This window comes from Chaetodon auriga, chromosome 1 (assembly GCF_051107435.1).
Source record: "Chaetodon auriga isolate fChaAug3 chromosome 1, fChaAug3.hap1, whole genome shotgun sequence".
NCBI classification, from domain to species: Eukaryota; Metazoa; Chordata; class Actinopteri; order Chaetodontiformes; family Chaetodontidae; genus Chaetodon; species Chaetodon auriga.
Genome location: NC_135074.1, coordinates 23,976,474 through 24,004,316, shown reverse-complemented (window position 1 = coordinate 24,004,316; position 27,843 = coordinate 23,976,474). Strand labels below are relative to the sequence as shown.

General features: G+C 38.6%; 1 protein-coding gene across 6 annotated transcripts in view; it reads left to right on the top strand.

Moving 5' to 3' along the window:
* The window catches only part of pcdh9 (protocadherin 9), a 197,363-nt gene extending 174,267 nt beyond the window's left edge, over nucleotides 1-23,096 (top strand). For 5 of the 6 annotated variants that reach the window (XM_076730603.1, XM_076730613.1, XM_076730595.1 and 2 more), the window contains one exon: nucleotides 21,023-23,096. In XM_076730603.1, the coding sequence (XP_076586718.1) occupies nucleotides 21,023-21,393 (371 nt within the window). In that variant the 3' untranslated portion in view covers nucleotides 21,394-23,096. The remainder of the gene's footprint in view (nucleotides 1-21,022) is intronic. The other variant, XM_076730622.1, reaches the window with a different exon arrangement.
* Nucleotides 23,097-27,843: the final 4,747 nt, after the last annotated feature.

The following is a 27,843-nucleotide window of genomic DNA, read 5'->3' as shown; positions in this document are numbered from 1 at the left end:
CTCTCCTTCCTTTCATCCTAATCTTCTACCCGTGTCTCTGTACATCCTCTGCCTCCTGGTGCATGGCCGTCATCTGCGACCAGCGTGCCACAGAGCGCCGCAACACACTGCAGTGCCATGATCCAGAAACCCCACATTAACACTGGGATTTCACCCAGAGATTATTTAAGTGTGGCATGCCTGCCAGGCAGGGTTCTTCTCTGTAATCTCCATAGCCCCATGAATAGAGTAGGACTGGGAAAGAGGGGATTTGGAGGAGTTTGAGGGCTGATTGGGTTCTAGAATTGGTACAGTATGGGCTTTTAGGCATTCTCAATATTTCAGTTCCATATGGAGTTGGATTTAGGAGGTGGGGGTGATATGTGTCACAGAGAAACGGAGGTTAAATCCCTGGCAGAATGATCCTCTTCTTCTCAGTTAGCTATGTATCCTTCTGAGGTTTGCAAAGTAATTTAATTTGAGGTAATTGTAGCAAGGATCCATAATTAAAAGGATTAAAATGCATGCCATTTATAGATGGGCTAAAGGAAATGAAATGATGAGGCCGCTGGCACCGTTTCTGCTCATGCCCCATACATGTCTTTCCTTTCATATCCACTCCTTTGTCAGTGAATCCAGATTTGCATTATTGAATGTGTCAGAGGATTCAAATGGAGGATAAAAATAACAACTACAGAGGTACGCAGCAATGACACCACATGTCTGGCTGCTAGCTAAATATTACTATCTTGTATAAATTTCATTTATTTTATTTATTTATTTTTTTAATGCGCTAGTCACTGGCTCACACTGTTTCACTCGTGTCTCAGGAAATGTGTGTCTATATGTCTGCGTGTGATGACAGAGCGTGTCCTCGACTCAACATGGTCACCCTCTCACAGCGGCAGAGGTCTTTGACCCCATCAGGGAGTCAGAGTGCCTGCTGATTTTTTGACATTGAGAGGGGAACAGACAAAGCTACTCATCAAATGTCCAATGACTGAAAGGACTGTAGGAGGAATGGGTTTTGACAGAGTGCCATTTACAATTTTCTAGCTATTCCTCACTACTTCAGTTGCCGAAGGCTTTCTTGTTGTCATTTATTTTGTCAAAATAACTGTGTTGCCAACATATCTTTTTTGTACCGTTTTATAAGGTACACCTTAAACAATCTGTTTTTCCTCTTAATCAAAAATAGATTACGAAGGGAAAAGAAGACATTGAATGGAAAGAACAGTGCAGAGAAAAATCCAGAGAAGGAAATGAAATCTTATGACACCTTACTCATGACAATTTATTCACAATTCTGTCGTTCAGTCTCCAAGTTTTATAACCTTTGAGAGAGAACCCTGACGCCACATAGAAAAGGAGCAAATATTTTTTGTTTTATATTTTCAGTCCATTCAATGGAAATATCCAAGTACATTTACCAAGCTAAAATACTATGTCTGACAATGTGACAAACATTGCAGCTTTGCATAACATCAGAATAAAGTAAACTCAAATAATGCCAACTTTTTTGATACAACTGAGAAACTCTGCTCTGGAAATCGGATACTGCCATCTGCCAGTATCCTGTAAGAGTCAGTGTTTGCCATTGACTGAAAAAAGTAATAGGTTAGATGTAAAAGTACAAAATTGGCATGTTTAACTATTTATTTATTTGAGGAAGTTTGCCTCCAGGATGCTGAGGTTTTTTTTGTTGTTGTTTTCTTTCTTTTTTTTTTGTTATAAAAGTTGCACATTTGTTATAATTACCCACCTGATGGTGCATAACAGGTGCAAAACAGCTGCTTTCATAATACCAACTTTAGATTGTGTTTATTTCTTGTTAGGAAGGAAACCATGTTTAGAAAGTAAGTTGAAACTTATGTTTCATTCACTAAAATCCAATTTTGTAAATCTACTTTACACTTTTTGCCACCAGCTGTCTTTGATAATAGAAGGAAAAGACCAGCTTTTTGCATAGCAGGAAGAAGATAAATAATAATAATAAGATAAAATGCTAATCACTCCGAGTCCGCATCATGTCATCATGTCATTATTTTAACCCCTCCCAGCTCAATATTAGGGTGTTCATTACTAATGAAAGCACATATTCATCTGCCTTGTACTTTCATGTTTTGGTGACATATGGAGGGGCGTAGACATGTGCTCCAAATGCACCTGAGTGGTGTGCAACTCTGCTTTCATCCTCGTGTTCCATGTTCTGCAGTTGCATGCTAGAAAGAGTCATTACAACAGGAGTGGCAGGGGAGAGTCACGGCGGTAGGCACAGATGTAAGGATTTACAAGCACCCCGATGCTAAGCATTTACATGAGGCAGCGTCATGAAAATATTCTCTTATCATCACTCCCTCAGAGAGCCAATGAGGGAACATAATCCTTGAGATTAGCTTGATTGATTTGTTTCTTCCAAACATGATCCAACATAGCAAGGTTGATGTGATCTTCCCCTTTTTCAAAACAATAGAAATTGAAAAAGAGCATCCTCTGAAAGCACAATGGATTTTACAAGTGTTTCAATAACACAAATGGCAAAAACGAAAAAAAAAAAACAAAAGAAAAACAGACTTACTCTTTGAAATGGGCCAAAACTTGAAACGTTTTCAAAAGCCGGTACACAAATATAAGGTGATAATACAGTGGTACGTGACAGTGACAAATACGTACTGAAAAAGTGCTTTAAAAGCCTTAAAAATAGCAAAACTGTATTAAACCATCTGTTGGCATTTGAGACGGGATTCATAACCTTGTGTAAGAACCGTGAAACTCACACTGCTAAGAAATTTAAAAAAAAACAAAAAAAAAAAACACAAAGAAAAAATGTGATAAGTGGGAGTTCTGATGAATTTTTCATCCTTTTTGCTTCATCCAGATGGTTTTATTGTTTCCACGCAGTGACTGTAACCCACCATATCTATTTCTTTTTTGGTGATAATCAGAAAAAAAAAAAAACACCACCAGTTTGTTTATGCTGGCTGTGTCTGCTGAAGGAATGCTATATCATTGCCGTTTATCCAATTCACGCATTGCAGGCTGGTGTATTAACCACTGACACCGATACAACTTCTCTAACGACTCTGAATCTTATGTCCTTGAGCTCTACTGCCTTGGTGGTATTTGATATTCATGTATTGTTAGATGTTTTCATTATTTTGTCCATCCCCGTATATGCTGTATCACTCTGAAAGCTGAGTGATTTGCCAAGAGAAGAGGGATGACTGCAGAGGAGCCTCCCAATGTAGGTAACAGTTTAAATGCCCTTGACAAGTGCACAGTTTGCAAAGGAGCAAATTTAATTTCCATGGTTTGAAATTTCAAAGGTATCACCTGCTGTAATTGCTTGACTAGGGAATCCATAAATCATTGTTCAGTAAGGTCATCTTGTAATTTCTTCCCTAATGCTGGCATTTATTTTCCTAGCATCCTCTCTTTCTTCTCATTTAATCTAGCCAGGTCATTTGAGAGATTAATTGCTGCCATCTTCAAAAACAACAAATTAGTTTCACACATGTTCCGACATTAAGACTGAGTAACCACACATATCAACACCTACCCAGTCAAAAAGACGGTGTACTACATTACAGCTGGATGTCACGTGCGTTTGTCTCTGTTACGCCTGTTACAAAGCAATCGTGATAACAGTAGTTTAAGCCCAGAATGAGATCTGCTTTTATGCAGTAGGAAGCACATTTTACAGCCTACTTCTACTTTGGCTACAGCCAGTGTTTGAATTGTAATAGATCACCTTCACATAATGACGTGTTTTTCTTTTCCTTTCAACATTTTGCCTTCAGGAACCCCATCAAAGGTCAGAAACCATATCAATTAAATCCATGTTTATGATTATCACACTTAATCACTGCTTTGATTCATTCCTCTGTTCACAAAGGTGAAAATATGAAGGTTGTTCATGGCTGTTGCTAAAACTCACAGCACATCGCATATTACCTATAGCTTCTTACAAATCACAGCTCCTGCTGCTCTTTTGTCTCCCTTTTTACAGTATGGATTTAGGTTGCAGTGCACTGACAGCCTTATTTTGCGCCAGAACCATAAGTTATACCTCCCTTTAGTTATTGTTCAGATTGGAGTATAACGGAATGCATTTCTCCATCAATAACTCGCATTTCCAAACACTTAAACTTTGAAAACCTGGAGTTTCTGTTTTAGGTTCACACATAAGCGGCACTAAAGGTCCCTCTTCTATGAAAGGGCTTTGTCAGAGTGGCTTTTAGGCTATAGAATATAGAAAAAAACTGTTTTTATGACATTGATGAAACACAAGCATCAGTCCATACTACTGCTCACGGCTGAATAATTAGTAACTACACTTAGAAACCTAGGCACTGCAAATAGCTGTTTTCAAGCTACAGCTAAAGACAAATCAGACTGCTGTTCGTCCACCTGATTGCCTTGATTTGATTGTATATATATGACTTCTTAGCTTTCTTCCTTTCATTCCTGCATTCATTTGCTTTCAGCGACAAAACCTAAATGCTAAAACATGTTACATGAGGGCGTACATTTTATTTACAGCTAAGCTGTAAATAAATTCTCAAACAGATTTTATCATATTTTCCATGTGGCACATTTTACCAACATATTTCTTCATGCGTTGGTATAGATATACTGATCATATGTAGGGCCATATTGTAGCTCTAGTCCTTCTCACAGATGGAGATTGGAAGAGGCTTCTGGGTTGCACAGCCCTCCTGCAAGGATGTGATGGACACTTAATTACTTGGCTGACAGAAGTTATCCGCCACCTGCACCCAACAGGGGTCTCTGCCAGGCCCTGACCTCCACTTCCTCCCAGTGCACTCACCATCTCACAAAGCAGATTTATGCATATGGCTTTCACTCATACTTCATGTTTTCATTTCAGGATTTTATTTCCTTTATGTTTTCGCTTTGTCGTTTTTTTCAAAGCCAGCACAGGCCTGACAGTAGCAAACACAGTATGACTGACACATTTTTCTGTGAGACATTGTCACTGACTGATTTCCATCATTAAATCTACATCAATCAAATCAGGCACGATTTAGTATTTCCCCATATCTGTGCTGTTTGTGCGAATGATACATCAGATAAGGATTTTTAAACTGTAAGACAATGGGTATGTGGATTGTGCATTAAAACTGACTAAGACTGACTGCATGATACTGAGTAGACCATTTTCTCAGCAACTCATGTGATCCAGTGGCCTTGAATATACTGTATAAATGGCATTTTCTGTTAACACCTTAACACCACTGCACCCGAAGCAGACGGTTCTCAGTGTTGAGGAGGAGGTGCTAACTTTTCCATCACTGCCAATTTAATGCCTGAACAACTTGTAAATTTTGACACATTTGCTTACTTAACAGGTCGACATGGTTGTGAACTACATGACAGAATGAAGCTGTGCTACGAGCTGATGTTTAGCTGCGAGAGACAAAAATCAAGTCCTGGCAAACTGTTGGTGACATGCATGCAAGTAGCTTGCAGTGCATTTAAATCATAGATGATTCATTAGGACTTAGTATGGAATATATATTGCATGCACAATCCATACTTCATGTTGATGACCTTGAAACACAGAAAGGAAAAAAAAAAAAAACACTCTTTTATTTTACATACAAGCCACATTTTTTCTTTTTTTTTTTCTTTTTTACCAAATCAATACATTAGCAGCTCCAATTTTTCAAGCATAGCTTATATCCATTGAATTCAGTGCACTTTTAATAGACAGTACACCACTATCCTTTCCCTCAGGTAATTATGAATAAATGTATATGTAGGCAGAGCATACTCTGAAATTACAATTATTAACAGAGAGGAGATGTACCTCAACATTGCAATTACAGAGCTCTCATGGGATTAACAAGGTTCTGTTTTATTACCAAATTCCTTCCGGCTCCAGGTAATGATCAACACAGAGAATTACATGTCTCCTTGTCACAGTTTCACTGTCGAACCTATCTGTCTCTCTGTTTTTCCACTCTTTTTCCCCTCTCACTCTTTCAATTTTATTTTCTATTACCCTTTTGCCGTGTGCCTGCTGTGTCCCCTTCCTCTTTATGCTAAGGCATTATGCTTATGCCTGCGTGTGTGGGCTTTACTGGAAGAGCACACGCCTGGAAAGTACTCCAAATAATTTTATGAATACCTAGCACCATAACTGTTACACTGCTGTTGCTTTGTGCTGCAGGCCATTTACTCGCCCCTGATGCTCATTTAGAGTCAGCACTCTGCATCTCCGTTGAGCTGTGTTGAGTGATTCCAGAAGAGGGGTGTGTAGACAACCAGGGAACAGTCATTTAAGATTTCAGTTATCTCCAAAATAATGAAGTAATCTGAAGGTCATGCAGGTATTCCTATTTACTTAGCCATTTTAGCATATTTATATGACTGGTTAATTGCTTCAAACTAATAAGGCAGAAAGGCACATGTCTATTAAAATACAATAGTTTTAACTGCAGTGAAGCAAATGTGTAGTAACTGATTATTTGAAGTTAGCTTAATCAGATATCTTTGCAAACAGCAACATTTACAGCGCATCATTTATGTCTTTTTATAGTATGAGACCATTAGTGTTATTGCGGTACGATATCAGTGTGCAGCAATAAAAAGAAACAATAATCTCTAACATGCCCAACTACATGCCTTGTGGTGAACCACAAGGGTCAACCCGTCTCCTGCAAATCATGTTCATATGCAACTAATTTGCAAGAGCCATTTTTCGATTTTTAGAAGCACTTTTTAGTGCAGAAGGAAAGCAGAGTAACCATATAGCACAGGGCAAAGCAAAGGTTGCGGAGGTGGAGAGTCATCAGGTTTTTACTGTGACATCAGGCTCAAATTCATCTCACATTTTACGTTGGACAGATATTTAAGGGATAAAAAGTATAGTTTTTATAGTTTTTGGAAATGTTCAGTAAAAACAAATGCTAGCTAGACTCTTTTCCTCTGTGGTTCCCTGGTGGTAGAACGAGTTAGCAAACTCCATTTGTTCTGAGTCCCTTTCGATCTTTAGAAAAAGACTCTTTACTGAACAACTTCAAAAAAAAAAAAAAAAACCTCTCTGTTGACTCTCTGTATGCTCTTGTAGCACCTATGTCCAGTTGGACCAGAAAGCTGCGTTGCATTTGGGGCACTTACCCTTGTTTTTCTCTCCCGTCTAGAACCTTGCTTGTGATGTATGAAAATCTCATATGTACTTCGCTTTGCATAAAAGCGTCTAGCAAATGACAAACTGTAAATGTACTTTGCTCGTGCAGAGAAACTTGCACTGAATAAGAGATGTGGTGGCAATGTGAACACCACATGCTCATCAGCCTAACACATAAATCTAGCACATCCGTTTCACCACATTTTTTCCTATCTAACAATGGTCCTTGAAAGGAAATGAAACAGTGTGAGACAACAGCCTTGCTTTATCTTAATAATCTAATTGCAATGCTAATTTAAAAGGTGGCAAATATTTCCATTATGCCATCACCTGATGCAAATTACACTGAAGACTGCATCAAAAACTGACATCATGAAACAATATATTGAGTAATTCTGCATGTTAGTTTGTAATTTGTTATGTTATGTTAAGAGTTTCTCCAAAGTTTAGAATCCAACTAAAAAACTCATCTCATCTTATAGTAAATTACTGTACTATAAATTACTTTTGCCAGCAGCCAAACAGCAGAAGTCCGTGTCTGTTACATCTGTTGTTTAGGTAAGTATAAGTTAAACTCATACATTACATATATTATGGCTTCCAGTTTCTGACATCAAGATAATTCTTATGCTTACAGCAATGAAAATATGAGCATCATCATCATCAATGCACTTTGATAGCAAAGCGCCAGTGACAATTTCCAATCTTCCCATTCCTTCCAGATTAAAATCAATATTCGCTGCATACTGCAAAGAACCTCATCACAAATAAAAACATGAAGGCACAGTCTAATATTACAAGATGCATGTGTAATACGGCCCACCGTGAAGCAATCGGACCGAACCCCTGAATAGCATGATGCCTGCAGTCATTAATTTCTCCCATTTAGACAGTTGGATTTCCTAGTGTCTTGTACATACAGGGACAAGTGAAGTGCAGTCATGGTGCAGTGTTACTGTCTTATGAGGTCAACATGATCTTTATCTGTATCTGTAAAATTATTTTAACCATCACAGCCACAGCAAGCTGAAAATAATTGAAAGATTAGAATCTTGTATTGAATCTGAAATCTGTTCTTCATCTCCAAATGTCAACATAAAGACTGTTAGTGACTGTGTGTTGTAGGCTGGTGAACTTTTTTTTTTTTTTTTTCCAACCACATTAGCGACACGGCCTGTTAGTGCAGCACTTTGGCCAGGCCTTAACATGAAATTTGGCATAGATATTCATGGCCCCAAGAGCATGAATTAAAGCCAACTGCAGATTAAAATTTCCATGTGTCCAACTCCAACTCTTCACTTGTCCAATAGACTGTGAGCAAAAACAATATACTTTATATAAATGTCATTATTATTATTATTAGAAACAGAAAAATAAATAAGGGACGTGTAAAAAATGAATCAGTTACCACATATCTGTCTCATTGTTATCATCAGTGCTACTAAAGGCCTTTGACCAGAAATGTATTCGATCCACTGTTGAGATGAGCAGGCATACTCACTGGCTTAGAACAGAAATTAGATTACAAGGTCAGTGCCTGAGTCTAATGCAGTGGAAGATTAGAGAGGGAGAAGAAATCATTTTTACATGGCTATTGTTGTCATGGGGACTGAGCACTTGCACTGAGCTGTGTAATACAGCAATTTAAAATGTGTTTTGAAAATCTGTGTTGCCATCTTCGTTTTGCCGTGCAGAAATATACAAGGCGAACGCGGATTACCAACGGAAACAAAATGCCTATATGTTTGTTAAGACATCTATTTTTACTCATTTGATTATCATATCTTTGATATTGTGTTGACATGGTATTTTAATAAATAAAGTTGTGTAGCTTGACTGTGTCATTGATCTAACCCAAGGAATCAGAACAATGGAGTTACAGCATTAGAGACGTACTTATCTCAATATGAGGCACAGTAATAGCAATAGCCTCTTTCAGAGATCTGTAACACTGCTGGCTTGAAAATGATGGCATCATTACAGACCCAGCTGCAATGCTCGCACAGTATCTGCCTTCCAATGCACAATGAACATACAAACTTAACTCATTTTCCTTTGGTATCCTAAACTTTAGCTGTCGTATGAGTAATATAGCCATAGTTATGGAGTGACTCATTTGTGTCATTTATGGATGGTTAAATGGATGGACAGCAGCAATGGATGGATGGATGATGATAACATGATGATGGCAGGACAGATATCTATCAAGCTGAATGTCTGAATGTCAGATGTGTCATTTTTATCAGAGATGGCAATTCTGTCACAACAATAATTCAGACAAGTCTACTAAAATCGTTGCCTTTGGCTTTTATATTTAAAACTCAGAAGTTTGTGAATGATTTTGCATATCAAAGTTTAATTGTATTGTAAGTCTACAAATGGCCACTTACAGTTCATGTCTTGAAAAGTTACAGTATGCACTATATGAAGACTGCCATTGTAAACAACAGTGCACCTTATCAAATATATAGACCTGGAGAGAATCTGCAGGAATGTGCCTGAAAGAAAACATAACAGGAAAAAAAAACGAGCAGTCCATGGCGGTTTGTTGAGTATCTGCAGCGCAGTACAGACACCCTGCCTCACTTCCCTGCTAGTTGGCTTAGATTTGAGTTGCTCGGTCCCAAAGCATTGTACAGTCTAATAGCTGCAGGCACAAGTTTGGATGCTCATGCAAAGAGTGAAGATGTTCTCTACTGGAGCTTCATCTCACCATAGAGGGGGTGGAAGGTGTTTTTTACAAGTTTAGTCCTCTTCTTCCCCTTTGCTGGTGCCTCCAAGCCAGATGGCAGTTTTTCACCAGTTTAGTATTCAAGCTTACTTTCTGCACCTTTTTTTCTAAGACAACACCACAAAAAACAGTGTTCTAGTCTCCCCAAACTGATAGAATATGTAGTCTGTTGCATACACTCATCCAAAGCCCCATGAGAACAGTCTAATCTCTTTTACACCATTGCTCCATGTTATCAATATATGAAATAATGAATGAATATGAAAGGCACGCCTAGAACTGTGGCATCACCACTTTTCTTTTTGCTGACTGACACTCTTGTAATATCTTTTTGCTCTCTCTCAAAAAAATATAAAATCTATCACAAAGGTATGTCAGTAGTTGATACCTGGTTAAGGGTTAATCCAGACATTCTTGATGGATTGGTATTGGTATGAGTAAATCCTGATCCATTTTGAGACCTCTGTTCTCGGCATTCCAGCTGTGAAAAACTCCTCACTGAGCTCAATTAAGACACCTCACCATTTCTTATGCACGGCATTGAGAGTGAGTGTGGTATGTTATCGCTCCGGTTCACCAACCTTTGTTAGGTGCAGGAGTGGGAGTCTCTCCATATCCTTTTCAACTTTTCTGCTACATCAGATCTACAGTGATTCTCATCCATCTAGATATATTGTACCTGTAAGAATACAGGACTTCACACAAAACAAGTTTGGCGGAATATTTTAGTCATTTAGGCTGCCAAACAATTTGTTCTTAATGAATTGCCTGGTTGAATAAAGGACAAAGAAAATTACAAATATAACTAAATGTTCCATTTGGTCAAATATGCAATAATACTGTATCCAGACTTTGATCTGGATTGCAGCCAGAAAACGTGATTGATACCTCTCAAATTACAAGCTCTTTTGTTTTCCAGCCATTAAGCTGGTGGTTTTATTTGCTCCAACGGACAAAACTCTCTGCCAGTCGTCTACCTCTCCATCTCACTGCTGCAGTCTAAAAGGTAGGAGTCACCTCAGAACTTCTGGAGGTGGATGACCCACAACTGCAAATGAAACTTGTGGTGTAGAGTAGAAGATGAGAAGGAAAGGTCAGAGTCTTTTGGAGCACCCCTGTGCTATTACTCCGCAGCATGTGTGACACTCTTCTCTGTGGCCTGTCGACAATATCTGATACAGGACAACGCTAAGCCTCTTCCCAAAGCACGAGAGACCAGATGGATTTAATGCACTGGGGAACTCAAAGTGTATGATTCATACCATATTCACTGGTATCTTTATTGAAACTTTGCATAAAAGTCTAGAATCTAATATATAGAGTATGAACTGAGCAATACTTTTGAGAATACAACCTTGTTGTCATTGACTCGTGTATCTCGGCAGTACAAAATGGCAACAAAACACTTTAAATGAATAATCATTACTAATCCATACAGAGGAAACATCAATTTAGCTTTTAAATAAGGTTAGAAAGAAATATGTTGACTCCTAAAACAACTGTTTAATTTTTAATGTTACTCTACTAAAGTTCAACAACTTTGATAGAATATTCCACTTATAGTGGATGTGAAGTCAACCCCTAGAGTGGTGCAGTGGAGTTTTGAGTGAAGAAAGCATTGGGGGTAAAACGAAAGAAAGCAGTGGAAATATATTTTGGATTACTTGGGGTTTCATAGCAGTTCCTCACTTTAGGAAGAAGTGAAATACTCATCAGAATGGGTCTTTACTGTGACATAGTGGCTACAAATTTGAATCTCTAAATTAGAATCCAGACTGTAGCAGAGGTGAATTAGAATAAGGGTAGAAAGAATCGTATCTCATGTGAATACTATTTACCAAATGATGTGATATATTTTGATCAAAAGGCTAGACATTGTGATTGTCAGTTCATAGCAAGGGCTGTCAGACCGCATGCAATTTGAAAGCGTTGCAGGCTGTTTTGGCAACAGACAGTGCTACTGTTTTACAATTACTGCTTTTTAATGCTTCTCAAATCACAAATAATGATGCCAATCTTGCAACCCATTAGTGCGGGGCAAATGTTAGCGAAATAAACAAGACTTGACACAAAATACATGGTGATGAAGACGTATGAAAGAAATTAATTGCTGCCGGTGATGCTTCCACAAGTACTGAATACTGAGTAGTGTGAGTATGTACGTTCATTTTTTTGACACTTTAAGGCACACAAAAACACCATATGGATATACACTGTATGTAGATATGCACAGTGTGTGGTATGGACATCGCTCAGTGCACATTTGTTAAAAAAAAAAAAAAAAAAAATCAAGTGATTTATTGTCTGATCAATAAAAAGAGTCAGAAATACTAATCACGTCCGAGCTTCATTTCCACAAAGATCAGTAGCACACTTATTCCCTTACAAACCTTGCTGCAAAAAGTACTTTTAACAGGAAAAACTGTGTGGGACCAGCAGAGAGTACCTTGCATTGAATATTTGAATTACAAATTGATCTGAGAATAGTTTTAAGTGAGGTCTAAGCCAATGATATTCAGCAGTGATCATGGAAATTATGTAAATGACGGGAATTTTTTGACAGGCTTTGTGTTTTGTTTCTCTTACTCTTCCTCACCTCCTCTTTGCCTTTCTTCTCCTCCATCTTGCTCGCTGCTTTTCTCTATCTCTCTGACCACCCTTCACTTCCATTCTCAAGCTCTTTTTCTATTTTGACTCTCTCCTGCCCTTCATCTCCTCTCATGAGAAGCTGCTGCCAGGCCTCAAAGGGAGCACTAGAAAGGATCCATCAGCCAGACTAGTATTCTCTGGAGGATGCATCCAGCGTGTTGCTCTGTTCTGCTCTGCTTACTATCATATCTATCCAACCCCAGATAGCCTTTACTGTAGATCACAGGACCTGTTTTCAAATTTGCTGCAAAGCGGTATGGAGCTGTAATTCTATGCCTTGTTGGACACCAACCACCATACCACTCACTTTTCCCCAAGCTATTTACCATGTATTTGCTCTTGGCGTGAGGCACATCTTCATGAATTCAGACTATGTTTATAATACTGTATGTCATTATATGCCTTGGGGTACACGGGGATGGATTGGTGGTATATGCATGTATGTTTTGTAGTGGAAGCTGAAGAGGTCACAGAGAAAACCTACAACAGATTTAAAGCAGAGGGAATTAATCTGCCAGATGTATCTTGTGGGTTTTTGAGCGGCAGCTGGAGACAGCGGTATGGCACTTTGAGCCTCCATGCTGGACCAAAACAAAGAATCATTCATCCCCAAATAACAACATCTGGGCATGCTTAACAGCGTGGATAAATAAACAAGCCCCATGGACACTAAATCCCCCGCACTCAATCACTCTCCCTCCCTCTCCGCCCATTCCCCCTTGCCATTCTGAAGGCTGTAGGTTGTTGGCGTGGGACTGGCACATCAGCACGGATAGTGTGCATCCAATTAATTAGCCAAACGTTATCTCATTAGAAATAGCCGGCAGACTAAAACAAGAACACTCCCTTATAGTTGCAAACAACCTCTGGACAAAAATAAGGATGATTCCCTCCCCCTCTATAACCTCTGTGATCTGTTGATGCTGAGTAGGAGTCCGGAAAGAGAGACATGTTTGGTCAAAGTGTCCATCATTAGGCGCCTATTGCTCATGGCTCGCATTTATTCACCAGCTTCTGTGGAATGAAACAGACCGGCCTCCCAGCACATCCTAATGACTCCGTATCAGGAGGCAATCTAATGGCTTCTTTGTCTTTAAGTTATCTGTCTTTGTGGACATCTGCAACATCCTCACAGTGCTGTAAGCAAAAGTCAGCACCATCTGACACAGAGTTCTGAATCCCTTGCATTCCTCAACACCTGTGCCTCAATGTTATTTAAAGCACTCAGGGGTGCTGCACACACCATCAGCCACCGGCTATTTGCTTGTGTGTGTGTGTGTGTGTGTGTGTGTGTGTGTGTGTGTGTGTGTGTGTGCAGGAAGAAACTTGACTGCTTGAGTAAAGTAACCATGAGCAACGGGCTATGCATAGACAAAGTAACATTAAACAATGTGGAAGCCATTCCTTGCATAAGAAGGGAGCATGGTGTTACAAATACAGCTTTATCTATGCAGAAGAGCTGTGACTTCCCAAAATGAGCTGAATAATCATACTGATGCTCTTAAACTGACGCATGTCGATTCCTTGACAGCGGACGTTAACATAACTAGGGTTCTGTGTCTCAGCTTCTCTTGAACAAAAAGAATTTAATTGAAAGTCATTTTTTACATTTTAGCAGCAATCATTTTTGCTTTTTTCCGCCCGTCAGTGCTGACACATTCATATTAAAAAAACTGGACATGTCATAGCAGTTTGAGAAAATGGGAGGAAATAGCTTATTCAGGATCAGTATTCCATACCTAATGCGTTTGCATGGATTTGCATACAACTGCGAAAATTGTGCATCGGTTTATCAAAGACTACAGTGCCATGCCACGCTTCCTATCTATCAATCTGTCTAGAAAAAACACAGTCCACTTGAAATTTTGAATTTACATAAAAGTTCAGGTACAGTACAGCAAGTGTATTTGCCTTAAAATGTTCTCCTAAAACCAACAGACAAAAGCAACATGCGAAAGTCATGAAACAGTTCACTTTCTGTATTTCACTGGGCCAGACGGGATCTGTTTGTTTGTCGAGCAGCAGTACAATGGAGTACATACCCAGCGGCCTCTTATCTACAGTTGTAGTGTCATGGTGTGCCAGTGCTTATCATCTGTCCGCAGCTCTTCAAGGTTTCAGCAGGAGTAGCAAGATGTCACTTGACACCCTCTGGGCTTTTCCAAGTCACACGGTTTTCAGCACTGACACATTCTTGATTACACTATTTGCATGTACTTCTGTGTGTGTTACTGCGCATGAATACGGTGTATAATCAAAATCTGAAAATCCAGTGTCACTGACAGTATGCTCAATCACCAACCTATTTACAATGGTGATACATGAGATGAGATGTTGCTTTGATTACAGAGTGGGAAGTCAAAACCTAATGAGGCAAACAAGCTTATTCTTGGGCACAAGATAATCAGAAGAAGCTAGCTGCTAATAAACCCTGATGGGCAGTTTCTGTCAATTTCAGTCAGATTAAATCAAAGAGCTCCATAAACAGTCAAGATTATCACAAAGAGCTTTGCAGGGACAAAAGATGAAAATAAGAATTTGTCTCTGTGTGTATTGATTACGTGGATAAGAAAATACTGGACATAGTAGGTCGAGCCACAAGAGAATTAAGTTATTGACAAACTGCAAAAAAGTAAACAAAGAGAGAACAATAGCTAATAAGGTGAGTGGGTTACAGAATCTGCTTAATGAATTGCTACTGAAGCTGGACTCATTGTTTTACAATGTCAGAGAGTCCACTCCAGAGGGAGGAGGGCTGATGGGAGAGGGCTCTACTTCTTGCAGTGTCCTTTCAATTAAATGCAGCGGCATGTTCCTGCACACTGTTAAAGGTAGGACTCCATCTACATTTAAATCAATAGAGCGCCAGTAAAGAGATACTGAGGCACAGTGTGCTGAGTGGTGTTTTGGTTTTGTTTGAAGTATGTGCTCTGCTAAGTCAGAGTTTTGAATAGGCAAGATGGCTTTTAAGCGTGGAGGTTGGCTCCTGGGGAGTGACGTACCACAGTCCTTTATGATGAAGGGAACAAAGAATTGCCTGTTTTTTTGTTTTGTTTTTTCTTGGCATCAACAAGAACAACATTTTATGGTTCATATCTTGTATCATGTATTTTTTAGGGGGTAACTTATAGTTGGCAGGTTGCAGGTTTGACAGTTTATTGGTTATCATGACACTAAATATGCTAAAGATCGACCTCACACTAATTTGGATATTTGGTTTCTTTCCATTTTGAACAGCAGTTGTACCCTCCTGAATCACTGCTGTTATGACATACATAACACACCTGTATATATACTGTGTGTATATATATATATTAGATATTTTTTTTTTTTTAACCATCAGCTCAAGTGGTCTTTCAATCAGGCTTTGTCTCAAACAGCAGGCATGCAAAGATTAGAAGACAAAATGGCTGTTCAAATTATCCTCTGCTGCCCACTTGGGCCACTGATTGTACCAACCTACATGCAAATGGTCATGTTTATTACACCATGGGAATAGCAAAGCACAAAGAGCCCTTGATTAATGACTTGATCTGCTTTTGTTATAAATTACATTATACATTACAGTCACCTAATTCTGCTCTTATCAATACACAGACTGCTAACACCACATACAGCACAGCTATACTGCGAATCACAGAGCAGTCGATGATTTACTTGCTTCATTTATGTTATTTTTCAAGTACCCCATGATTTAAAAAGCTGGAAGAAATGACATCATTGACTTCACTATTATCATGCCTTCATTGTAATATTCCCCTAGCAATGCAAAAAAAGGCAAAAAGTCTTATAATTGACAGGTCTGTAAATAGTTTCCCTGCTCAACACTGCACACCATGTACATGTGCACAGTCCTTCCCCTTTATTCCATCTCTCTTCCTTAACAGCTCCCCAGATGTCTACTCACTCGTCTACAATCTCATTTGAGGAATTCATCTTGCTGTCTCCTGGGTACCATGTATTATTGCTCTATGTGGTTCTTCATGCAACTATGATAATGTGTGTCTTGGTTCGACTTCTCAAATGCCAATTATGGGTGCCTGTTATTGTGATGGACTCCACATTCATGCAGAAGAGTGACTGACTCTCTCTACGCGGGCCCCGGCTTTCTTCACATCACATATTAGAATGTGCTTTCAAAGCCAGAACCCAGTGTTCAGGCAGCAGGGCTTAGTGAAATATGAATACATGTTCTTATTAAGCTAAAATTACCTCAATTCATATTGTTTTACACATGAATGACCCACAAAGACTTTCTGTCATAAAAACGGCAAATGAACCAATGGGTAAAATACCATTTTTTTGTTGTCTATTTTTTTCTTTTTTTTTTACCCCAATGAAGAAGCTTAGGAACAGGAAATATATGAATATATAATTTGCTAATTGAGCTAAACCTTGCAGTTTGCGGCTTGCAAATTTTACTGAGTATGGAAGGAATGGCCACAATAAATGAAACACTTGTATGACAGAGGAGTGTTGCTTCAATACTATTAAAATTTTGGAGGCATGGTTATATTTTGCAAATGGAAATCATGGGATTTGTTTACAATAAAAAAGTTTTTTATGATTGAGATGGGCTGAACTGACATTAAAGCTAGCATGAAGGGGTTTTTTTTAAGATATTTGAAGTGATATATTCTCATTATGTTTATCTGTATGGTGGAGTGTGGTAAAACAGTACATTCACCGTGGTTTAAGACATACACTACACTTGGTTTGTCAGATTACAGCATCAGTGTTTTCCAGATTTAACCACAGAAGTAAATAATGCACTGTATTTACATTCAAATCAATCACTGCATAGCAACAAAACAAGGTTTTCAGCTGAGGCGCATTCATTAACCAGGTTCATTAACCAGTTTTTGACCATGAGGGAGCAGGTCGGACCTCAGGGAGCTATAAAGCTTGGCAAACCAAAACAATCAGATGATGCAGTTGAAAGCTGCAGAGTTTGTTATTGATTCGCAGTGGGATCGGCACTAACAAGCCTCTCACATTGCAGTGAGTCTTTTGATGAAGTGTCAAAAATGTAATTTGATGGAGCTTAAGCCATTAGCTCAGCCCCTTAAGTATATGACTCTTTTTTTTTATTAATTTCATAATTTCAGTATTAATTTAAAGTCAGTTTTCAAAATATTTGTACATATTCAAATAATTTAAATTTAAATAAACATAATTAAATCCATAACCACTCAACTAACCTATGGCATTTAGATTAACATAAAGACACAACATAAACCAGCATACTATTTCTGCTCCTGTAAGAAGTCTTAACAAAGTAAGTTTAAATTAACCAGGAGAAAACAGATCCAGGCAGGGGTTTAAAAAAAAAAAAAAAAAAAAAAAGCCCTTTGAAATATTACAGAAACTACCCACCAGCCAATTAGCTCTTTGTGAAGCAAAGGGACAAATTAGGACAAATAGTTATCATTTTCTCTTTTAGGACAAAAACAGATGAATTCATTACTCTTTGAAGCTTGATATACAAACACAGACAGAATTGGTTGCTTCTTTAAAAAAGAAAAACGACTCAAAGGAGAAGAATTCTTCAAATAGCAGAACTGCCTTATATTTCATGCATTATTCATGTTCTTCGATCAAATGAAATTTAAACAAATACCACCTGAAACACTGACTTGTTTGATTTTTTTTTATGTCTGAACGTTGATGCGTGTTCATCAAAGGAGTAGCCAGATGGTAGCAATGACTTGCAGAGGAAAGTCCCGCTGATGATTTTTTCTGATGCAAACTGACCTTGAACATTTTTTTTTTTCTTTCCTGGTGTTGGGGAAGGGGTTGGGGATAATTTGAAGTCATTTCTGCTGAAAGAGCAACATCCATTATTTACTGTAGATTCAAGAAATAGTGAGCTTGCGCTGCTGTGGTCTCCAGGCTCTGGGAAAGCCTTCATATCGACATTAGGTTGGTCAAAATCATAGAATTTCAAACAGTATCTGGAAATCAATTGATACTTGACAAGGCTTCATTTTTTTGCCTTCTTTTTTTGTTTCCTTTGTTTACGCTTACAACAACTATTTGCTGGAAATAGTGTCGAGCAATCTCTTAACTTATTTAAGAGCTTGAGATTCAATGATGGAAGAAGAAAGAGATGAAGAAAGTTTGCTTGTTTGGATAGTCTAATTACAATAGTGAGTGAACAATAGTCAACACTGCAGTGTACTGCCTTCTCCTATTACTGCTGAATTGCTGTAGTACCTGTAATCTATTTACAGTGTATTCGACAGACAATGTGAATTTCTCTATGAACTACAATGACAGCGCTCAAAGAGAACTCATTCATGCTTTCATCCTCCTCGAGATCTATAACCCCCCATGCTCTCAAGCTCTCGAAAGCACAGCTCATTCATTTTTCAGACTGTTGGTTAGTCCACTGAATTCAGGTCTCTCAACTTACATGACCCGTACCTCATATTGTGAGCTGGAGAGCCTCAACGAGCACAGGAAACCAGCTGATGCCAATTAAATTTTTTTTTTGGATTGAAATTAAGTCGCTATAAGCATTTGAAAAGTCGCCAAATCCACAGGCAAAAGTGAACAGTTCAATTTTGAGCTGACTGTGGGTGCTTTTATTTCAGCCCTGACTCCAATACTACTAATTTGTTACCAGTATGGTCTAAAGGAAACATAATTGCTGCTTTAATTATTTTCACTGGCAAAGGTTTCCTGTTCAATGAAGTGCTTCTTTTTTGTATTAAGGCAAAGTCCAATGGAGAGGATCGGGGTGAATGGTGGGTGTTTACAGGACTCTGACACCCGATGCTTAGGTTTGTGTGGTGAGTCCTGCATGCAGTTACATGAAGGCATCACTAACACAGTTAAGATTAGGGAGAAACTGTGATTTTGGCTGTAGACTGAGTGACCTCTTAATTAATGACAGTTTCTGAAAACTCAGTATGAACCCCATTTACTGTCAGAGCAGCCTTAATTTCTTTGTGGCATAGATTCCTTTGAGTTTTGTCCATGTTAACATCACACAGTTGCTGCAGATTTATCAGCTACACATTCATGCCTCAAATCTCCTGTTTCACCACATCTCAAAGGTGGTGAGTGCAGACGCCAACAGAGTTCACTGAACTCGTCATGTAGCAGCCATTAGAAAATGAGTAGACTGTGGTTATTAAGGGACATGATCAGCAACAATACTGTTATTTAGACAATGGCCAGTTGGTATTTAGGGTCCTAATGTGTGCCGGGAAGATGCACGCTACACCACTGCGCCACTAGTAGCTGCCTGTTCCTTTGACACAAGGTAGGATGGATCCATGGATTCATGTTGTTCACATCAAAGTTTGACCATCTGTCTGGCAGCAGGACTAGAGATTGTTGCGACGTGTTTCAAATCTTCTACTGTGCTGTTTTAGTGAGCCTGTATCAACTGTTTCCTGTTCTTAGCTGGCAGGAGTTGAAACCAGTGTGGTCTTCTTCCGCTGTAGAACATTGACTTCTACATGTTGTAGGTACTGAGATGCTCCTCGGCATAACACTGCTGTAATGTCTGGGTATTTGAGTTACTATTGCTTTCCTGTCAGCTTGAGCCAGGCTGGCCATTCTCCTCTGACCTCTCTCATTAACAAGGCGTTTTTGCACACTGAACCACTGCTCAATGGATGTTGTTTCTTGCAGCATCCTCTATAAACTCTAGAGACTGTTGTGCATGAAAATCCCTGGAGATCAGCAGTCCCTATGATTGCCAGCCCATGTCCATAACACCATAACAATCATCCGACAGTCACTCAGATCACATTTCTTCACCATTCTGATGCTTGAACAGCAACTAAACCTCCTGACCATGTTTGCATGTTTTTATGAGTTGATTTCTGCAGTGTTATTTGCTGATTAGAGTCTTGCATCAAAGAATAAGCGTACAAGTGTAGCTAATAAAGTGGTAAACATAAAGTATTCATGTACTGTCTTGTGCTTCAAGTCAGCAATGAATGTTTTGTGACCACAAGCTTTCCCGAACCTTAACTGAAGTGCTTTCAGTGACAAAACATAACATTAGTGATACTTTTGCTGCTAGAAGCAGATATTTGAAAATCAGAAATTCTCAGAAAAACAAATGAAATTGTATTATTCAAAACACTGTGTTTGTATAAACATCATTTCTATGAGACAAGGTTATTTTTTTATTTGGGGAAAGCAATTTGTTGGCAACGCCATTGAAGTAATTTATACTGCATCTACAGTGATCGGCTTTCACTGTGTCATTGTGAGTTCTGAGGGCGTTCTGAGTTCTGAATTTTTTTTTTTTTTGGCTCTTTCTGGGCCTTTTTTTTTTTCTTTTTAGAACTCAGGGGACAACTCAAATTTACTCTAAAGGTACATGACATGAATTTTAATACTTGGTGGACTAAGATATATTTCTTTCAAAAAAATTCTGAATAATCATCCTGTTTAAGACTGTAACAAATTTGTAATGATGCAGTTATTATTGCTGATCTCAATATATTTTTGTATTTTTTTTTTGTCTTCTTCTTCTTCTTTAGATGGCCCCCTGGGACCTCGTGGCCTAGTGGAAGCAACAGAGATGTGCACACAGGAATGCTTAGTCCTGGGACATTCAGACAACTGCTGGATGCCCCCGACATTGGGAACATACCAGCAGCCCAAGTCCCCCGTGTCCAGTTTCGGGTCTCAGAGGGAGTGGGGTCCCAAGGACAAACTTCTCAATGGACATACTTTGACCAGAACCTGGAAAAATGAGAGTGGTCGGTCAGAGCATTTTGGTGACAGGAAGCAGTTTGGGAGTGGAGAGGGACACTTCACCGGCAGTGGAATGGCTGATATTCCACTGGTGAGTCTGAAGTCCTGCCAACCAGCCTCCTGCCCAGACAGCCCAAAGGACCAGCAGCTATAAGACGGACTTTGCCTCTTTGCTGTGAGATGTCCTCACATCTGGACACAGTAAACAGACGAAGCAACCCAACTGAGCTCCTCTCCCTTATTGTTTTCTTTCGTGTTTCATCTTTTCCCGCTTAAGTTGACGCTTCTGCAGTGTGATAGCCACATGTACTATGTAGGCCACAAAACTTGTGCTTATGCTGTGTTCTCTACCATTCAAACTTACTATCGCTCTAGCGGAAACCCCTTCTTTTTTAATGAATCTCCATGGATTTCTTCAACACAACATTATCTGTCCACTTCAGGTGTGACAAGTGGAGGAAGGACGTGTAAAACGGAGAAAATGAAAACAAATTACAAGAAAAAAAACCCTACCATGGCTGACCAGTATATACAAATATTTGTGGTGTGGTTGTTATTGAGTTGTTCAGGACTATATTAATCGACACAATCAAAGAAAATGGAATTACATTTCAGAAAGTGTTGATCTAATAACACTGTTAGTGGACACTTGTTTATTCCGTCATTGTCTGTGTGTTTGTAAATAAAACTTATTAACCACTATCATGTACCCGTAATAACCACAGTGAATAGGACAGTTCTTGGCTGTTGTCATCATAATGGCTTGTCATAAGGATTTGGGATATCAACTGGACAAAGATCTGTAATGTGGCATAATGTACAACAAGCAAACATCTACCGAATTCTTTAAAAACCCTCTGGTTGATTTTGAAACAAGTTTTCATCCCGAAATATACTCAGTGTTGCCCATATTTCACGATAATTTTCTTCAAGTACTGCAAAACCACAGGCAGACCTTTTTTTAAAAAAAAAAACAACAAAACATTTTGTATGAAGGATGTCAGTGCTCAATATGTGCATTATAAAAATGAAAAGCTCTGAAAGCGCTCCTCTATAAACTGATTTTGAAAGTGTTCAGTACAATTAAATAGCAATATATTTGTAAATGGCTAAATGTTTTATCTAACGTTGATCTTATTATTGTATAGATTTTATTCAAATTGTGATTTAACTGAGTGCAATCCCTCAGTAGTACCTGCAATTTATTGACATATGTATATATATATTATTTCCACACTGACTATGATTTTCCATACGTAAGAAAAAACAGATTAAGATAACACTTTAATCACTGTGCCTTCATGATGTTTCCTCAAACACTGAATTGTGCTTATTTAAATGACGAGAACATGTCGGCTACAGAGAGTATCCTGTCAAATGCCTTATGCATTGAATGTTTGCCAAATTTAGAGACATAATCATCCAGATATTAAAGTACAAAATCAAGTCATTGGTACTGAAGAAAAACACAAAGGCATGTGCAGATAATGGGTCAACCGTGAAAGATCATCTGTCATTCCACTGTCTGAAAAGGTTTGTTTTATTCCACAGCATGGAAGGCAAATTACACAATGGAATAGCATGCTAAAAGATATAGCTTTTAAAAATTATCTTGATCATTTTTGTGTCACTTTCTTTTGTTGGAATAGAGTTGATTTGTGCATTAAGAAGACATTCAGTTTGTAAAGCACTTTCATGTTTATGTCACAATATAAAGAAGTTAAGTGAGATGGAGTGATTTGCTTATCGCAGTATGTTGTCAGTTGTGAGGGTGTTTGACATCACAGATACTGAAACAGTTAATCCTTGTTACTACTCTACAGGTATACAGCTACTGCAATAAATGTTTTAATTATGTGTATGCTTAATTTGTGTACAAGATGATCACCTCAGGAGTTCTGTGTCTGTTTTGTGTAGATGATGCACACATGAACCAGTTTTCCTGAATAATTTGGTCCAAAATCTATCTAACATTAATGAGATACAATTTAGCTTTTCCTTATTTTTGGAGTCATTTTCTGTCTTGTAGGACAGCCAGATCCTTCCAATTACCTGATAGTGAATTAGACCCATGTCCTTCGCCGTCACATGGGCACAGTATTTACTGTTATTACCATATTTTGCTTTGAAAATGAGGACTCGGCTATTTTAGGAACCAAAAAAGACACATCTGTTAAAACATCCTATATAAGAGTGTGTCCTCTTGAATGACATTTCTTCTGGTTATTACTCCAATTTACATTTTGTGTCCTTACCAAAAGCGTGAGGCTCCCTAAAAACATGACTCCAGGGGTCACTGTGGCATAAAAATCCTCCACTACAGTAACAGTGCAAATCCTAAGGGTGGCAATTCTAGGACAGTGAAACTTCTTGAAGGGGGTCACTATGAAAAAGCAGAGTGTTGAGCCATTCAATGAAAGCACTCAGTGAATTGGTGAGTTTTCTTTCAGAACTTACTATATGGTCTTGAACTTTGGTTAGATGCTGAAATAATAAGATTTCACATTCAAGGTGAAGAGATCAGAGATCTGGACCTTGAAGGTGATCTGGCACTGTTACACTGAGCTGGTTGAGGAGACAGTTTAGATAAGGTGGAGGCACAGCATGAATACTAACTGTGGGGAGGCTATGGGACCAGGGGCATCCTGGGGGAAAGATTCAATATTAACACTTTTATTGTAGGTAGGACAGGAGGTGCTTCACTTGAAGAGGTGGTTACATCCACATTTTCATCAAATCCTCTAACTGTGTCTGAAATCACTCCATCATTCACTCATTCACTACTCCCTACATCACATACACTTAGCAATTTACTCCAGTGAGACACAAATCGACACTTATAAAGTACTGTCATCTTGCATCATCACTGCCGGGTATAGAGTTGCATGAATCCTAATTTTCACACTATGAAACCTAATGCATTGCATAGTTTGATAGCAGAAAGCAGTGTGAACCCCATAGACGCTAACTATTTTCATGCAATTTTTGAGGGCACTGCATGGTGGATGACTCTGAACACGGTCAATAAATATATTGCACTGTATACTAAATACAGTTTGATTTTGGACACAGCCCAGCGATATTTAAAGTTAGAAAAAACTTGTTTGCAGTATTTATTAAAAATTAGAACTCAAAAATGAATCTAACCTGCTTCATCAGGACAGTGTGTGCACAGTTTGATCAGACAAGGAGCAATCTTGGTGTACACAAGTACAAGACTTAAGCCTCCCCTACTTCAAGTGAGTCTTTTCAGTGATAAGACCTCAGAAAATAGCAATAACTAAAAAACAAAAACAACAACAATCTCTGTTCTAACTTTGTCAGAAAGTGTGTGTGTGTGTGTGTGTGTGTGTGTGTGTGTGTGTGTGTGTGTGTGTAGTATCCCTTAGCTTACAGTGAGGAGCTGATTGAGAATATAAGTAGGCTATTCTGGGTCTTTAACACCTATCAGTACACCGAATGTAAGGCCAGTCCCAACAGCTCTAATACCTGTATGCACTTCCCAGCGTGTCTGTCATGATGATAAATTAGCAATCATCACATGGTTTCATCTGCCAAGTGTTCAACATCATTTTCCCACAGATGTTTGGATAACAGTGCAGTCTTGAGCTCATCAACTCACAGGCAATCAGCAATAAATTTGCATGCTACCACTGGCCAGTAATGAAGGGCCAGGCACCCCACATAACTGGTGAAGTAATTTTATTTTCTTTATTCTTTTAGGTTTCTCTTTCTCACTCTAACCTCATTTGATATATTTATCAGCTGCCGCCCAATGGACCTGCTTAAATTCATATTTGCCATGCTAGCTATCGACTTGGGCAAGAATAGTTTCTGAGAAGCTTCAAAGCTAATTGCCTTGGAAGTGTGAGGGGAAGTAAATTAGTGTCACGCCACAACCAAGAAAAAAGGTTCCCAATCGCATTTCATTTTTATATGGCTTTGAGAATATTTTTCTCAGGGAAACCTCTGTGCACAAAGTGGAACAGAGTGAGTGTTCAGCGGGGAATCAGTCACAGAGAAGGCATGCACTTCAGACAGGAGAAGAGACAACTCTCCACAAAGATATAGGAGACAGAAACAGCACCATCTACATATTTTGAAGGCAATATTTGAAGATAATAAGAGGACTAATTAATGCTAGTCTGCGCCAAGACTTCAGTTAGTTTCAATTCATCTGACGAATGTGGGAGAATTCAGGCTGGATCTCAAGCAGTCTAACAGACCCTGTGGCCTTGTGAGCCTAAATATCTTCAGCCAGGAGGGATTCCTGTTTGGCTCACTGGAAGAGGAGCTCTGCGGGACATCAAGATCTAAAACCGTTACAGTGGAGTTTTTAAAAAGACCAAGATTCTCTATAGATCATAGTCAAAAGATGGTAAGAGTTGTGCAGCCTGAAGCTATGTAACCCAAGCTGTCTTCCTTGACCAGATATCTCCCCTTCACTTACTAGTACATCCATATCAGCACTGTTATACAGTATGACAAATGTAGCTAAGTAAAGCAGAGAAAATTATAGGATGTCAACTTGATACAGTTTACAGACATTCAGATATACGTGAAACTGCTTCTCACGAGAATGGTTAAAGTAGTTATGCCTGGTTTTTGAGATTTTTGTAGTTTGATAACATGTAGTATTTTACTGCCATGTACAATATACAGTCTTGGAGTTGATATTGCAAAAGTGTATCCCACATATAAACCCATGTAAATGAAAACCAACAGGCTGGACAAACGATTGCAGAGTTGCAGATATTTAACAAGCTTATTCTATAAAGCGAGAGCATGTACATGCATGAGAGTTCTTCTATTACTGTATGCCAATTTTGGATAAATCAAATGAGAATTGCAGCTGTCTCAATAAGTATGAAAAAAACAAGCATGGATGGTTCTGGCCTTTAACACCATATGAATGTGCGGCACCATGGAAATCAGTTTCAAAATGGAAAATGAGAGTTTAGATATTGGTACATTGTCTTGTACAGACCTGACAGCACATCCTTTAGAGATGTCGGTGTGCACACAAAGTAAGCCTCCCAGACACTGTGAGAGATGAAGATGAGGCCTGTGCATCTTTATCCAAATTTCTGAACTTAATGGTCTCCATTTAAATAAACAGCAGAACAATATATTAATATTATACACCCTGAGGAAGAGGAGGCTGACCAAATGAAACGTGAAGGTCAGCTGAGAAGATGATGACAGAGCATGTACTGTCATGCAATACCCACAGCAGTAACCGTGACAGATTAAGAGTCTGACAGGAGAAATTGTACCTTGGCCAACTCCTCTTACTATGACCTTATACCACGAATCTGAATCATTTGAATTATTACGTTCCCTGAGGTCACTGTGAAATACTGTAGGTCAAAAGACTTGAGTGAATAGTGAGGGCTTCTGAAGGAAAAGCTTCAAGAACCACTGTTTCAGAAAATAATGTAAACAAGAGACGAGGAGTCTACAGCTTCGCTGGCAGCTCCGTGAGGCTGCACAGGGGCACAGCGGAGCTTTCAGCTAAATGTTAACATCATTATATTGATGTAAATCAGGTGTGATATTTACCATTTGAGATTAGCGTGTGAGCATGGTAACATTTCAAACAGCTGAGGTTATTGGAAATGGCCCTGGTAACAGACAACTTTAAATTTTGACTTTATGATGGTGCTATACACAAAACGCAAAAGAGACATATTAATCACAAGCACAAATGTCAACTTGATGATGTTGAAGTGAAAAGCACAAAAGTCATGAATACTAATATTACTAGTATTACAAGTACTACTTAATAACAATAATAATCCCAGTTTTCATATAGTTACAAGGTGCTTCACATGGTTCAATCAGGATTAAAACATTTCGGGATGACATGAGACAAGGGGGCTAATGAAAATAATAATAATAATAAAAAAAATACCCAACAATAATGAATAAAAGACTACTACAACTACTACCACAACTACAACTTCTAATATTATTAGTAATAATTATAGTAATAATAACAATAATAATAGTTTAGAGAGGCTAAAACAAATCTGATATGTAAAATTTCTCCTAGTATTTGTTAAAGGCTGAGTGGCTGTATTTTATAGAGTTGTATTTCATTGTATGTTGTTTTTCAAATTAAAGGTCAGAGTCAAATATTACACCCAGGTTTCTGGATACAGGTTGACATTTGCAGACAGGGAGCCAAGATGGTTTTTTTTTGTTAATTTGGGATAGACATTGGAGGACCAAACATAAGGATTTCAGATGTATTTTCATTGAGCTGGATAAAGTTTTGGGACAATCAGCACTTCATTTCTGATACAAAAGGTAACTGATGAAAATCACCGTCTCCACAGGTTTTTCATGGGACAGAAATTTGTGTGTCCTCTGCATAAGTTTGACTGTAAGTCAAACAATGGTACTGAATTTTTGTGTTTATGTACGATATCGCAGCATGTATACATAAAATAACTGGGGGTCGAGGATGGAGCTTTGGGGAACACCACATGTCAGATGGGCTACAGAAGAAGAGGATTCACTGTCCAATACCAAGAAAGTTCTGTTTAGTAAATGGGATTTGAACCAATCATCCCCGATGCCAACCCACATTTCAAGGTGA